Here is a 14,667-nt window from a genome sequence, read left to right on the forward strand (position 1 = left end):
GTTCTTGGTTCTCTCGTTATCCTTGCTGTCAGCCACACCAACTTCATCCATGGGCCTGCAAACTCAATTGATTTACCCTTTAGGATGATGCATACATAGTACAAATACCTTTGCTAAACAAACAGTTCTGTTTAACTTCCAGGTCTCACCACTCAGTTTGTAAAAGAACCAACAAACTCAATGCCCAGTCTCCTGCAGATATGAATATGACCCATCAATTGTCCGACACACACGGCCGGTGACAGATCAAAGCCCTGACTGCAGCTGTCGCATTCCGGTGGGCATTTTTTGACTCAACTCCCTTTGTTCGCTGTCAAGCAGGTCATGTTTGAATGAAGTGTAAGACATTTGCTGGCTGAACAAGCTGTTCCTGCAATTACCGCGCATATCTCCTACATAGGTAGTCTAGGCAGAAGTAGGCAGAAGCAGTGACAGCGAAGACTACATCACAAACACATGCCTACATTAGGTGGGTTCTACTAGTACATCTCTGTCCTTCCATACCCATATCTACATGACAAACATAGAGGCCAAGCCGAACACGTCAATCAGCGCCATGATCGACCCCATAAACCCACCAGACCTCCAACTCGGCAGTCTATACATCCTCCTCTACACCCGAAACGACCCACCAAACCCAAACGACTTCCACTGGGGCCTCTACCTACACCAAACCCCCATCACCGGAGGCACAAAGTACCACATCAAGACCGTCGGGCCTGGGTGGATCCCCGACCATGCCGCCAACGCCGCCATCAGGAAGGAGTTTTTGCTCGTGGGTCTTTTTCGGATCGCCGATGTGCCAGCCCACTGGTACCCCCACTTAGATCGGACTTTTCGCTCCCTGGACGCGAGACTGAACCACCCGGCTCAGACGTGTCGAGTCTGGGCCCTGGATGTGCTCGTCCTGCTAAATGAACCCGTTGATGGCGAGCGAGTTTTCGAATGCGATGATATCCCGGCTCTACAGCAGGAGGTCTTCGATTGGGGGAATTTGCATGCCATGAGTGCTGCGCGGAACGAGCAGCCCAGACCAATTGGTGCTTCGTCTTTGTGCGGTCTGTCACATTGCGCTGTTGGCGCTAGTTGAATCCCTTCGTGCGTCATGATTAGAGCGGCGTACAGTAGATGATATCGGCTGTTGATCGGCTGGTGCGGCTCGGCTGTTAATTTGACTTGTATGATCACTTCCAAGGTTTGGAGCAAACCTACGGAGTACATATTACTCCGTATCGCGTCACATCGCATGCACACTGGCATTTGCTATGCATCTCTTTTCAAACTTCCCCGTACTAGTAGCAAGTCGAGGTTCCATCAGGCAAGTGGGACACTCAGGTGATCGACCCCATCGACGCTGTACGACCCCGCTTCACATGATTTTACAGCGCTGCATGAGGGGGTAACACAACCACCTACTAGTACCAATTCCATTCAGACTTGTGTATCGTGAAACCATGTCATTCTAGAAACTGCTATCTATATTCTCCTATATCCGGGTCGTAATACATCGCTCAAGACCTGCGGTGCATAGTGCCAGCACCAGCCTAAACCAACAATTAGTCCCGATAGGCGTAATGTGGGAGAGGGAATAAATAGCCTAGACATACCTGGTGACTGGGGAAAACCAGTGTATCGGCAATAACAACGTTCTCGCGACGCCCGGCAGCAAAGACAATGACCTCAGCAATGTCATCGCCAGTAAGCGGCTCGCAGCCCCTAAAGAAAGAAAAAAAAAACCATCGGTTAGTCACCGTCAATAGACTAAAGGCAATGTAATCAACAGCAATTGGCGCACTCACGCATAGACAGCATCGGCCTTGGACTTATCGCCGTAGAACCGCACAACAGAGAACTCAGTCTCAACCTGGCCGGGGTCGATCTCAATAACGCGGATTCTCGTGGCAATCAGTTCCTTGCGCAGCGCCTCAGTGAAGGACTTGACAGCGGCCTTGGTCGCACAGTAGATACCACCGCCGGGGTAAGGTTCGCGACCGGCAATACTGCCGATGTTAATGATGTCGCCGCGGCCACCATCAGAGCGCTTCTTGAAGATCGGGAGGATAGCCTGTGTCATGTTGATTAGGCCGGTTACGTTGGTGTCGAACATGACCTTCATATCCTCGGCTGCGATGTTGGGGGCTTGGGCAACGCCCTTGACCAGGCCGCTGAAATCAATGTTAGTATACCGGCTGAATTGGTTGCGGGCATTTTGAAATAAGGGAATGAGAAGCGATAAGATGTGCGGGGAAAGGTACGGGAATATGGACGGATAGATTCCACGACTCACGCATTGTTAACTAGTACGTCAATCTCCTTGAACTCTGCCGGCAGCGAGGGGACAAAGTTGTTAATGTCCTCCGGATTGCTAACATCCAGCTTCACAGGGAGAACCTGCACGCCGTCGCCGACCTCCTTCTTGATTTCAGCCGCAACCTGCTCGAGGGCATCGATGCGGCGCGCCGTCAGGATGAGCTTAAGGTTCTTCGGCGCCGTGCGGGCGAACTCCTTCGCGGTGCTGGCGCCGATGCCAGATGAGGCGCCGGTCACGAGGATCGTCTTGCCCTCGAGGCGCTTGGCCATTGCAGAAGACATGGTGCGGCGGACGCTGGGTTGGAGTGGACGGGTAAGTGGGTTGGGGGTTGCTGTGAGGGGCGAGGCGCGCGGGTGGGTCGAGAGGTGTTGCAGGAGTTGAATTGATCTACCGCAAGCTCTGATATGGTTCATCGAGGGATTAGAGGAAGATGGAGACCGAATTGTAGAGAATATCGAAGAAGGCCCCGAGAGGTGTGCGGGGATGTCTGGCGTCATATTGGCTTATGTAACCGGTTAATAGTTGCGCCTCGGCTTTCCCCCCGATGATATCGGACTTGAATTGCACCGGATCTTTTGGATTTGGGGATTTGTGGTGGGATTAGTTGTATAGTATAATATGAGTCTCTGTGTGGTAGTAGTAGTTTTACCGAGCTGGTATCTCGATGATATCAATTTGGGCAGTTCTGATCTGAGGTCGGGCCATGTTAGTAGTATGTATCCAGGCTCGGAGGTGTTTTCCCCCGGACTCGGAGCTTCAAACTTTCAAGTTCAAGTTATTTTCGAAGATTGAACCTTGGAAGCTCATTATATCGAGCCAGACGCTAATCATAGACTGACTGTAGCATACCTAGGTATGAGTAGTACTAGTACCAACTGTAAGATATTTGCACTGCCATCGCTCTTGCCGTACTAGTATGTATTTTGGTGGTCGTTCCTTCCACTTTCACCTCGTGATATCAAAACAAACGGAGACACAAAAGCATCACTTAAGGACTAAGTTGGAATCACCTCAGCTCACCCCGCCACCTCCAATCTACAGCACCTCGCTAATAATAGTGTAACAATGGCGATTGACCCGATTCAGAAACAACCCAAATCTCCACCGGGCCCTCGCTCCATCGCAGCCCAAGATCTGACCCGACTACTTGCCCCGCTACTCTCAGATGCGACAGGATCTTCCTCGACTTCGCTAAAATCAAGCAGCCTCCGAGATATCCCTGTCCACTATCCAGACTCTTGTCCCCACTCTTAGACCTGAGAGCCCAATATCTGCAGCCTTTCATGGTGGTCGCGTGCGTGATCCACTCGGCGGTGGCCCCGATGCCTTTCAGAAAGGCATCTTGGAGCCTTTTCTATTTGCCCTCATGAACGATGAGGTCCCTCTGAATATTGACAAGAGCCATTTGTTGACAATAAGAGTACGCAAACACCCTTCCAAGATTTGCTCACCATACCACGCTCAGCTTCCAACTCGCCCCATTGTTCTTCATGCCGAAACGGAGCAAAAAAGCTCTCCTCAAACCGACACCATCTTCATTTTCTGCTATGCTTTTTTGCTAGCTCGAGCGATTCGCGACCAAATTAAAGCCATGGGAGCTGGCAAAGATCTTCAGCCGCCGCCTGTCTCGGTTGAGATAACCTTCTTTGAAACCGCGCCAGTCCCAGGCCACGAGATCTCAATCGAAGGAATACAATACCAGGAATCGTACATAGATTGCCCCAATAATTTGAAAGCAAATATGGTAGATTATAAACAGATTCTCTGGCTTTAGTCTACCTGGTCTGAAATCCCTTTCAAGCCCACTCTTCAGTCTCCTCTTTTCGTCAGCCTGTCATGCCGTGTCTCTTCCGCTACATTATTGCTCACCACGACATACTGGGCCACCAGCTCTCACAAAAGTATGGCAAGCTTCCCCTAAATGCTTCACTACCATGTCCTTGGCTGTTATTTGACAGACAAATATGGCCGCCTCAACCTGTACAGCGGGGAGCCCAATGACAGGACTGTATCCGCCGTAGCCACCGACTATACGATTACTTTTCATTGCCCACAACATGGTCCATTCACCATTCCAACATCTGATCCTGACGAAGTTGGTCATCTAGAAGGAAGCTCCCCAACGCGAAATCTCCTTCGCAGCATGAGCCACATGCTAGACACCAGCACGCATCATCTGTTCCTCACGGGCTCGGAATATGCCGCGATGTACCAGGGAGTTTTGCTCTACCGTCCGTTGGCAGATTGGTCGAGAGCCACCGGGTTGGCAACAGGGAGAACGCCCCATATTCTCTGTGCACGACTTGTTGTTGATTGGTGTGACATGAAGCTTTTCAAGAGCTTGTATGCCGATGAGGATGGGTACCAGGTAATGGAGCTACTTGGGACTGAGGGACTATACAACTTTGCCCAGTTGAGGATGCAGTTTGACGATGATGGCACAGAGGGGCAGAGAACATTGTGGGAAGAGGTACAAGGGTGGGTGGAAGATCCCAGGAAGCTATCAAGAAAACTCTCAGTCGATTATGGAAGGGCAGATATGGGCATGACTGAGCATGAACCTGACTTCATTTGACTCCTTTGGGTGGTGGCGGCAGTATCGGGTATCATAGGGGTAATGCCCGTGGATCGTTGATTCTAGTACTATTCATTCGTGCCTCTCCGGCTTTTTCATTTGCCTATCACTTGTTTCACAGTCCACCTCCACCACTTTTTTATCTGAAGCAGAATGGCGTCCTCACTCCTTTCACTAGCCAGTGGTACTCCACGAATGCAGACAACCTCAAATTGCTCCTTCACCAAAGGGTCATCCACTGTCACATCGTTTAAAACAAGCAATGAACACCAAGTCTGCAAGTAATCTCTATCCGAGCCAAAGTTTGAGGCCAATTCGACCGGCCCGAGGGCCTCACGTCGAATACTAATCGATGGGCCGATGACCATACAATTGGTACACATATATTACGTGAATTATTTGGTCAAAATACACCTCCCCTTGCATTCAGACAGAGTTGCATGTTCTTGAGGGCTTTCTTTGCTTTTCTCCGATCTCCTCCACTTTGTTCCCATACTGATCTATACTAAGATATACCGTGGTTATTCCCGCTACTACGAACCACCATGATGTACCCGGCTCCGTGCCCAGGTGCCCACCGGGCGAGCCCTTCCCAAGTTCGGCATAGGCAACGATGATTCCAACGCCGGGCTGACGCAGTCCGCGTACGCATATCCCATATCTGAAGGCCACGAACTGGTTCGCTTGGGGTGAATGCCAGGTTCGGTCGAATAAAATGAGGCGGTTCTTTGAGACTATTGAAGTTTGTTGGAGATGATAGACAAAGAGCTCGGGTATGCTATCCTTGCCGAACCTTCCTTTGTCTTCGAAAGAAGCTTGCACTCAAGTTATTGGATAGTCGCAAGTAACTAGTCAAGTTATCACTTTATACGGAAGCCGACCATATCTCTATACTATTAGGCTAGCGAATGGCTCGAAACCAGGGGAGTATGAGAATATGCGAAGCTCATAGCCGTGACCATCCCCCAAAAGTGACATGCCAAAGCACTATTACAAGGTTGAAGCGGATGAGATGCGGTAAGCTCGGGAAGAAGAGGTACCACGGCTTTTTCTGGTGCAGCAAACTCTTTTTGTTTGCTTTCCTAATCTGACTCTTTTATCGGGGGGGGGGGCATTGTATCCCTGCCCAGAGATTACTCACAATAGAATTTGAACCCATACCTAGGTATGAACGAGGTAAGTCCTTCTTTCATGAACAATGAACTGACAATTTCATTGTAATAGAGCTCGCCGAAATTACGTTAGAACTTGAAGCATGGAGTATATAAGAACCGACCTTGATCCCCGCCTTTTCGAAGAACCACTGGCTGATCAAGTAAGCATCTGACTTCAGATATATTCATAAACAGGATCATGGCTCCTTCGGATTTCAACTTCAAGAATCACCACGATGGAATTCATCATTGCCAGATTAACCGACCGATTACACCTTCTCCATACTCTTTCCCAGACAATCAGGATCTTCACACCGATGTACCATACATTGAGATGGAGCCCTTGGATCAGATGATCTACGACCTTGAGGTCGAGCGGCGCTCACAGCTAGCCGCAGCATTGGAAGAAGATAACGAGGAGGAGTATTTCCGAAGCTACAATCCCGATACCGATCTGGACCCATTGGATAAGGCAATTTTAGATCTTGAAGCTGACCAGGAATCGCATCTAGCAATGAACAAAACAGAAGAGGATATCGTGAGTGCTGAGTTCTACCGCCGACAGTGGCTAACAAATGAAGATAAGAAAATCCACCATTACAATTGGTTCGGCACGGCTATATACCACACCAGCTCGACTCCTCCTGAGCAGTCTCTCGCAATCATCATGTCCAAGCCCAAAGCCACATCTTCCGATTCTAATCTTAGGATAAATACAGTCCTGAATCAAGCATACCTGTATCTTGACCCCGTTATCATTCATTTTGATGTTCCGAACGGCTCCATCCTCATTAACCAGCTTCTGCAACGCGATAACCTCAACGAGACTATGAAAGGCCATGTTGTTAAGTATTACACACCCCACGGTCTGTGGATGTCAGAGTCGCTGGCGACTAATGACAGAATTGAAGTTGATGATGGCATTTTCGCTAACTACATCGTAAACTACGCAGCAGGAAATGGATTCATTTCACAGAGCTACATTACCTCATGGAAGCAGTGGAAATCTAACTATAATAAGGTCCGCGCCACAGAAAGAAAGACAACACGAGCCCGCAGGAATAGAATGGCAGGCCCAAGGCTGTCCCCACTGCGTCAAGTCATGACGGCCGAAGCGGAAGATAGGGCTGAGGTGGAAGACGCTCCCAGCCTCCACTCGGATAATAGCAGCATGATTGTCAACAGATATTCATGGCCGACAAACACTGCTCATAGACACTGGGTCATTAGAAATGACCGGCTCACACGAGGTGATATTGATTGGCTTGAAGCCGCGGATCCAAATTCATATTATTCATTGCCGTTTCCGGAGCCCATGAGACGTGGTCACGGTGTCGGGGGTACACTCCGGAGGGCGTCGAAGTCTGCACTATCTTATCTCATGTGTGGAATTAGATAGAATTTCCCCTGGAATTTCAATATTGAATCTATTCCAGTCTTTCTTTTGCATGAAGACCACTGCTTTGAGAAAGTGATAATTTAAATATTGCTCTACACAATAGATTCCTTCGGATGAAATCATAGGAAATACCACCTAGAAGCTACTAGAAAAAGATTATACTGCCATATCAAGCTTAGACCTGGTATTGCTAGATTCACGAAGAGTGCTCGCCAATTCAACCCTGGCTGGAGATTATGGGGGGCCCCGCGTGGGGAAGGGACCCACCCCCCGAATCACCTCTGTGCAGACCGACATTCCGTCAATTAATAGCAACAGTAAGAGTGTGCTATATTGCGTTCGAGATAACAATGTTTCGGGTGCATGGTAATGAGGATAGAGCTGCCACGGGCAGAAAATAATAGTAACAGAGTCAAGGTACAGATATGCTTGATTCAAAACCGCATATATGCTAGGATTTCCAAGTCCTTTTAATGCAAAAAGAGGCATCTGAGAGCCCTGGAGATGACCGAGTCATAATATTGAACCCCAAACCCTTTTTTACAAAGTTTAATCATCTTAAGTATAAACAATGTATCAGAGAATTCTGTTGATCGGAGATGTGGGGTCAAGTGCACCACTTTAGCTACTGAATACTATTTAAATAGTCGTTACCTGATCTACGGACATCTTTTCTTCTTACCTCTACATCTCAGAGTTTCTTCTAACTTCAGAATTGAAAAATGGCGCATATTCAGTTCGATTCTTCCCTCCTCTCATCACTGAATAACAAGGTCGTTGTGCTGACCGGTGGCGCAACTGGTATCGGCCGTTCCTGCATTCAGCAACTCTGCGGTAAGACCCATAAAGCCCAAGCATGCTATGTAGGACACCTAATAGGGATCTAGAAAATGGAGCAAAGGTTATTTTTGGTGACATTGCGGACGCACCATCACGAGAAATCGAATCCCAGCTTAGCCCGAACGCACAATTTATCAAATGCGATTCCGCAAGCTATTCAGATCAACTCAATCTCTTCAAGAGTGCCTTCGAGAAGCACGGAAGGGTGGACATAGTCATTGCGAATGCAGGCATTGCCATTCACAAGGACCCCTTTGATCCAAATGCCGACATCAACGAAGCACCCTCGATGAAAGAGGTGGAAGTCAATACGATTGGGGCTCTATTCAGCGCTCGTATCGGCATGCATTTCCTCCGACGGAGCGGGGGTGGGGATTTGGTGCTCGTCAGCAGTATTGCTGGGTTCAAGGAATGTGGGGGCTTGGTCGCGTACACTGCAAGCAAGCATGGCGTCGTGGGGATCATGCGGGGCCTACATCTTACAGCGACGCCGGAAAACATCAAGGTTAATGTTATTTGTCCTTGGATGACGAGTATGTGTCCCTTTCTTCGATTTGTGATTTTTCCGGGATCTAATAAGTGTTCAATTGTGAAGAGACGCGGTTGGTTCGAGGCATTGAAAAGGGTTGGTATGAGAAGGGATTACCCGCGAACGAACCGGAAGACGTTGCCCGGTCGATCTTGATTTGTGCCACGGCAAATCGGGGGCAGGGTGGAAAGACACACGGTGGCGCTCGTCTGCCTTTTGCGGGGAAGATTCTTTGGGTGGCAGGTGGTGAAAGCTATGAGATTGAGGATGGAATTCAGAATCTGGAGCCTGAATGGCTGGGGAAGGAAAATAGCCAGGTTCTTGCACAAGGGCAGGCATATTTAGCATCTGCGGGTACTAGCTGGGATGAGTCAAAGCTGTAAGGGGAGCATGGGGTAATGAATTAGAATATCGCGAGCTTGGTGCGAATGGTCGTGAATGCAATATCCCTACTAGTACTACTAGTATTCATGAGCGTGTCTTTCTTGTCGGGTTGACAGCAATGGTATCACAACCCCCTCGGGACACTTGTAGACACCCAAAAATCCGATATTACATATAAAATCCCTTGAAGAGCAGTATTCCTGCTTTGATTAGGCCCAAAAAGGAACGGACTATTTGTGGTTTCTCGATGTGGTAGACGGAGAATACCGGGGATTAATGTGCCTGCATTTACCAGCACGTTTAATTGGAATGGAAAGCCGAACGCAGGATCTTCAAGAGTATTCTCGATAATGTTCAGAATTTGGCGTATGAAAATACAGCAAAAGAATGACGGAAACTCCCTGGACTTCGTTCAATCAGGAAATGTAATCGTGAACAGGGTTAGAATATAAGGTCAAGGTAAGAACTGTTGTCGACCAATTGAAAATGGAGACCTAACCAGGGCAGGCCTGATGAGCAGCTCTCAGTCAAGCCACATTATGCAGAGCCCGACTGGGATTTTGCACGCAAGTGCAACGTCATTCCTTCCCTGAAACGCGAGGCAGTATCATGAATCTGAAATTGAGGGGCTCGAGCAGCTTCAGACTGGTCCATTGTTGGGGGCCAAAGAAGCCATGGGATATTCAATTCGGTCGAGATTGGAAAATTCTCAGCATATACTTTTTGTCTAAATCGTGTTCAATTCTTCGAATTTTCAGATCTGATGTAGTCGCCCGTAGGTACGGAGTGAATTGTGTAGAAACCAAAGCCCATTTTCTATCCTCGGTTTAGCGGCTGTTGTCGATCTCTCAGGGGGTGGAGAAAGATGGGGGCTGGAGGTGTTGCACACCACAACACAGCCAGGAACTTGGCGGCGGCAAACACGACTGGCAATGCCTAATTCTGGGAGTCGAATGCGAGTGTGGTATCTGCAGGGTCTTATATGAATATAAAGTATCAGGAAACCCCCTGCTTGAATTGTTGCAATACCTTAGGACCATCAGCACCCTCGCTCGCTACGATGACTGCGACACTGCTACTTTCAGTCGTTTCGGCACTTCTCATGAATGGAATTGCTGTCGCACAGCCTACTCGTGTTATCGATAGTGATTTCGCGGATCCATGTGTCATCCAGACTGGCGATGGATACTATGCGTTCGCGACGAGTGGCAACGGAGTGAATGTTCAGATTGCCTCTTCCTCTGACTTTGCATCATGGCAGCTCCTTTCGGGTAACGATGCTCTGCCAGGCCCATTCCCAAGCTGGGTCGCTTCTACTCCTGCTATCTGGGCTCCAGATGTCATCCAGAGAGTAAGTCAAACGGTATTTTGCATCTCACTTAATGAAGCAAAGCTGATTGAATCCAGGATGACGGTACCTTTGTCATGTACTTCTCTGCCTCGTCGGCCGAAGATAACTCCAAGCACTGCGTTGGAGCAGCAACTTCTTCCAGCATCACTGGGCCGTACACGCCCGAAGACAGTCCCCTGGCCTGCCCCCTTGACCAAGGCGGTGCGATTGATGCCGACGGCTTCAAGGATGGCGACACCTACTATGTTGTTTATAAGGTGGATGGTAACAGCATTCAATCCGACTCCACTCCTCTGATGCTGCAAGGCCTGAATTCCGATGCTGTCACTCCAAATGGCAACCCGACCCAGCTTCTGGACCGTGATGACGCCGATGGCCCGCTGATTGAGGCTCCCAGTCTGGCAAATGTGGATGGCACATACTACCTCACTTTCTCCTCCAATGTGTATAGCTCAAAGAATTACGATACGAGCTACGCGACAGCCCCTGCACTCACGGGTCCTTACACGAAGGCGCAGGCCCCCGATGCTCCTCTGCTGGTCTCGGGCGATGCGAGTAACGTTGGTGAGCTGGGAGGACCTGGTGGATCTGATTTTAATGCAGATGGCTCCAAGATTGTGTTCCATGCTTTTGAGAATGGGGAAAACATGGACAAGGGCCGTGCGATGTGGGTTGCCGATATCAAGTGTGGTGACGGTGTGATCAGCATACTTTAAGACATCTTTTCTACTACCGAATTTGTCCAAGGCTATCATATATAGCATAGATACCCAGATTAAGATTAATTTTATGCTTCCAGCAGAACCTTGGAATGTTCACCAATGGTCTACAATCCTAAATCAGCCAGTGTAGAGATGGTGCCTGAATTTTTGTTGGGGTGTACCAGTAGGCCTCAGGCATCACATCAGGCACTCACCTCTTCGCCTTCCCGGCTTCACTCTCACTCACTCACAAACACCACCCTCTTCGATAGACATCTACATGCATACATCATTTCCTGAATTCCATCGTTCATCCCTTCAGGCACTGAATTGAAACTCTCCGCCAACGCGTCTTTCAACTTTCTACCCCCAATCTTCTTTCGGTCATATAACATCCAAGCGCCTGGCTGTTTTCCAATATAATCAACAGTCAAAAAATGGCTTCACGAGATGCCCTGGAGTTCCCGGAATCAGACAGGGGTTTTCTAGAGCCTCAACTGCCACCTCAAGATGGCTCAACCCCGCGTCCAGATATGCCTTTCACAACTCTTACATTCGCAACATCACTGGATTCCTCCTTGGCTATATCTCCAGGAACACGGACAGTTCTTTCAGGCCCTCAGTCAAAAGCCATGACTCACTATCTACGGTCTCGGCACGATGGAATTCTCATCGGTGTCGGAACTGCTCTGGCAGATGACCCCGGTCTCAATTGTCGCCTCACTGGTGTCGGAGGCTATGGAAAAGAGGGTCTAGAAGGCCAACCACGACCAATTGTGATTGATCCAAGTGCTCGGTGGGATTTTTCCGACGACAGCAAGCTGTTTCAGCTTTGCAGACAGGGCCGCGGTCTAGCACCCTGGATCGTGACCTCGCTGCCAGAGCCGCCCGCCCAAAAGAAGGAAAAGCTGGAACAATATGGGGGAAGATTTCTCCAATTAAAAATGGTGACCTTAGATGATGGCCAGCACCGAATCGATTGGTGCGACCTTCTCAAAATGCTTCATATCAATGGCCTTAAAAGTGTTATGATTGAAGGTGGCGCACAAGTGATCAACTCGTTACTTGAACCGCAATCGATGTCCTTGATCGATCGAGTCATCGTCACTATTGCGCCTACGTGGCTTGGACAAGGTGGTGTCGTCGTGTCCCCCCCTCGGCGCTTTGATGGAGAAGGCAACGCGATCTCCGCTGCACGCTTGAAGAATGTCCGGTGGTATCCCTTCGGGGAGGACGTTGTCCTTTGTGGACAAGTGCGAATCTGAGCTGGAATGCAGAACTCGATGACTGGATTGCCTCTTCTCGTCTAAAATTAAATGGCCGACTCTACTATATCAAATGTTGGTTTTGATACCAGTGTTTCGACTCATCTCGTATTGTTAGGTTTTCAATTTATTCATAAAAATAAAATCATCACGAGCAGATACATCTAAATGAGATCTGAGTGGATTCCAGAGTGAACTAATAACTAATTTAGTCTAGCATGGATGTCTAGTACTAGTACGGATCTCATGATCTCATATTTAAATGCGGCTCACAGGGCTGTCGCTCCAGGGCTGTTGCCTCACGCTTTCGTACAGCCATCCCGCAATGTCAACTTCGACTCCCCCACGGTCGGAACCCGCATTCAGTCCCCGATGAAAGAGATCAACCCGAACCCCGAAGTCTTGTCCTCTTGTCTTCTCGACTTCTCTCTTCTCTCCTCTCTCCTCTCGACTATAAAGGTACTCGTGAGCAAAAGCCGAGTGGCATGATCGTTTTACCTGGAGCAGCCCGACCCCACTCATGGAACTCCTCGGATTACCCTTCGAATTGATCCTGGAGGTTTGGGACTCTCTGGAGAGTCTATCCGACAAAGATGTATTCACTCGAACTTGCCGACATCTCTATGATAACTTCAACCACCGCCTCTATCGCCAAGCCGTGACACAAGGACGTCGGGAGGGTGTCAGTCGGGCCGTCCGCCTGTGCGGAGGATCCACCTTGACGAAGATGCTGGATGCCGGCCTTGACCCGAATGATCCGTTCTGGGGCGAAGAGCCCCTAATAATAAGAGCAGTTGAAGCGGGCCTCACGGAAAATGTGAGAGTACTTATCGATGCTGGGGCGAATGTCAACGCTACAGAACGGTTCGGCAACTCTGCTGCATCTTCGGCAGTTTTCACTGGACATGCAGAGACGCTCTGTCTTCTATTTGAAAAGGGGGCATCGATAGACTTTCGAGTCTACGAAGAACCGCCGCTTTTAGCAGCCGTTCAATACCGACATGAGAATATCGTCGAGATTCTACTGGCAAACAACGCCGATATCGAAGAGCCAGGGACCGAGGATGCAGAGAACGGAACCCCCTTAGCATGGGCCGCACAACTTTCCGAACAAGCGATCTTTCACCGGCTCCTACGAGCTGGGGCGAAAAGAAGTTTTGCTACTCGGGCTAATGAGACCCTCCTGCATTGGGCGGTCCAGGGTGGAAATGAAGGCATCGTGTCGACTTTACTGGACGAGGGCGCTGATCCTCACGCATTGGATAGAGCGGGACATTCGCCATTGTCATGGGCATGCCGGACCCGCAGATCTTCTCGTAATCCAGAAGTCGTCAAACTTCTTTTACAGCAGAATGTTAATCTAGAGAATAGAAGCATTGCACTTGGCGACACGCCGTTGTCGTTTGCTGCACACATTGGCTTTACCGAGGCAGTTCGCCTTCTGCTGGAAAGGAAGGCGGACCCATGTACACAGAACGCGTGGGGTCAAACGCCTCTTCATCGTGCTGTTAAAAAGGGATATGCGGACACTGTTCTTGCGTTACTGGAGCATGAGAAACACGATAAAATCGGCCCGAGCTGCGAGTTGGTCGATGTTCCCGACAGAAAGGGTCGAACCTCCCTATTCATTGCAACTAATTACGGCCTGGAAGAGATTGTGAGATTGATACTACACCACGGGAGCTCTGCGAAAGAAATCCCAACCTGTGCAGGTCGCACCCCATTATCAATTGCCGAAACAAATATGAAATCCGAACACGGCGCAAAATGCGAGAGTCTACAACGTATATGGAATCTACTGCAGCAGGAATCTGTTGGACCAGTTGATCGGGAAAAAATCACGTCAAGAGCGGCGGAATGGGAAGATTTTGAGGCAGCATGCGATGCGTGCGATGAGCCTATTTCACCTTATGATATGCACTACCATTGCAATATCTGCGACGGAAATAACTTCGATATCTGTCAAGAATGTGTTGCCAGTGGTGGGACCTGTTACGATCGAACCCACACATGGCAGAAAACCATGATAGTGAATGGCAGCTGGAAAGAGATTTCCGATTCTCTTGATCAGGATTCAATCACGGAAGAATTGGCTAATATGCATGTATAATAAACGCGTTAGAATCCCCTCATTACATATCAGAGGTGCCTGGAATAA

At 49.0% G+C, this 14,667-nt stretch overlaps 8 protein-coding genes across 8 annotated transcripts; 7 read left to right on the forward strand and 1 right to left on the reverse strand.

The window, feature by feature from the left end:
• Nucleotides 1-514: 514 nt before the first annotated feature.
• On the forward strand, nt 515-1,090 carry N7533_004419 (uncharacterized protein; the record flags this gene model as incomplete). The annotated part of the gene is made up of 1 exon (XM_057101069.1): nt 515-1,090. One exon carries the CDS (start codon nt 515-517, stop codon nt 1,088-1,090), a length of 576 nt encoding a protein of 191 aa, XP_056960699.1.
• Nucleotides 1,091-1,511: 421 nt separating this feature from the next.
• On the reverse strand, nt 1,512-2,808 carry N7533_004420 (SDR family oxidoreductase; the record flags this gene model as incomplete). Its single annotated transcript, XM_057101070.1, has 4 exons — nt 1,512-1,544; nt 1,608-1,716; nt 1,800-2,165; nt 2,288-2,808. The coding sequence occupies 4 exons, from the start codon at nt 2,806-2,808 to the stop codon at nt 1,512-1,514; spliced, it is 1,029 nt and encodes a 342-aa protein (XP_056960700.1).
• Nucleotides 2,809-4,232: 1,424 nt separating this feature from the next.
• N7533_004421 (uncharacterized protein) lies at nt 4,233-4,886 on the forward strand (the record flags this gene model as incomplete). The annotated part of the gene is made up of 1 exon (XM_057101071.1): nt 4,233-4,886. The coding sequence occupies one exon, from the start codon at nt 4,233-4,235 to the stop codon at nt 4,884-4,886; it is 654 nt and encodes a 217-aa protein (XP_056960701.1).
• A 1,353-nt stretch (nt 4,887-6,239) lies between these two features.
• On the forward strand, nt 6,240-7,439 carry N7533_004422 (uncharacterized protein; the record flags this gene model as incomplete). The annotated part of the gene is made up of 1 exon (XM_057101072.1): nt 6,240-7,439. One exon carries the CDS (start codon nt 6,240-6,242, stop codon nt 7,437-7,439), a length of 1,200 nt encoding a protein of 399 aa, XP_056960702.1.
• Nucleotides 7,440-8,161: 722 nt separating this feature from the next.
• Nucleotides 8,162-9,191, forward strand: N7533_004423 (NAD(P)-binding protein; the record flags this gene model as incomplete). Its single annotated transcript, XM_057101073.1, has 3 exons — nt 8,162-8,273; nt 8,327-8,812; nt 8,875-9,191. 3 exons carry the CDS (start codon nt 8,162-8,164, stop codon nt 9,189-9,191), a joined length of 915 nt encoding a protein of 304 aa, XP_056960703.1.
• Nucleotides 9,192-10,252: 1,061 nt separating this feature from the next.
• On the forward strand, nt 10,253-11,259 carry N7533_004424 (glycoside hydrolase family 43 protein; the record flags this gene model as incomplete). Its single annotated transcript, XM_057101074.1, has 2 exons — nt 10,253-10,543; nt 10,600-11,259. The coding sequence occupies 2 exons, from the start codon at nt 10,253-10,255 to the stop codon at nt 11,257-11,259; spliced, it is 951 nt and encodes a 316-aa protein (XP_056960704.1).
• Nucleotides 11,260-11,681: 422 nt separating this feature from the next.
• N7533_004425 (RibD family protein) lies at nt 11,682-12,509 on the forward strand (the record flags this gene model as incomplete). The annotated part of the gene is made up of 1 exon (XM_057101075.1): nt 11,682-12,509. One exon carries the CDS (start codon nt 11,682-11,684, stop codon nt 12,507-12,509), a length of 828 nt encoding a protein of 275 aa, XP_056960705.1.
• A 520-nt stretch (nt 12,510-13,029) lies between these two features.
• N7533_004426 (uncharacterized protein) lies at nt 13,030-14,619 on the forward strand (the record flags this gene model as incomplete). Its single annotated transcript, XM_057101076.1, has 1 exon — nt 13,030-14,619. One exon carries the CDS (start codon nt 13,030-13,032, stop codon nt 14,617-14,619), a length of 1,590 nt encoding a protein of 529 aa, XP_056960706.1.
• Between the last annotated feature and the right edge of the window lie 48 nt (nt 14,620-14,667).

The sequence above is a fragment of the Penicillium manginii genome (assembly GCF_028828005.1).
Source record: "Penicillium manginii strain IBT 31320 chromosome Unknown utg000004l:1.0-7231830.0:1.0-7236170.0, whole genome shotgun sequence".
NCBI classification, from domain to species: Eukaryota; Fungi; Ascomycota; class Eurotiomycetes; order Eurotiales; family Aspergillaceae; genus Penicillium; species Penicillium manginii.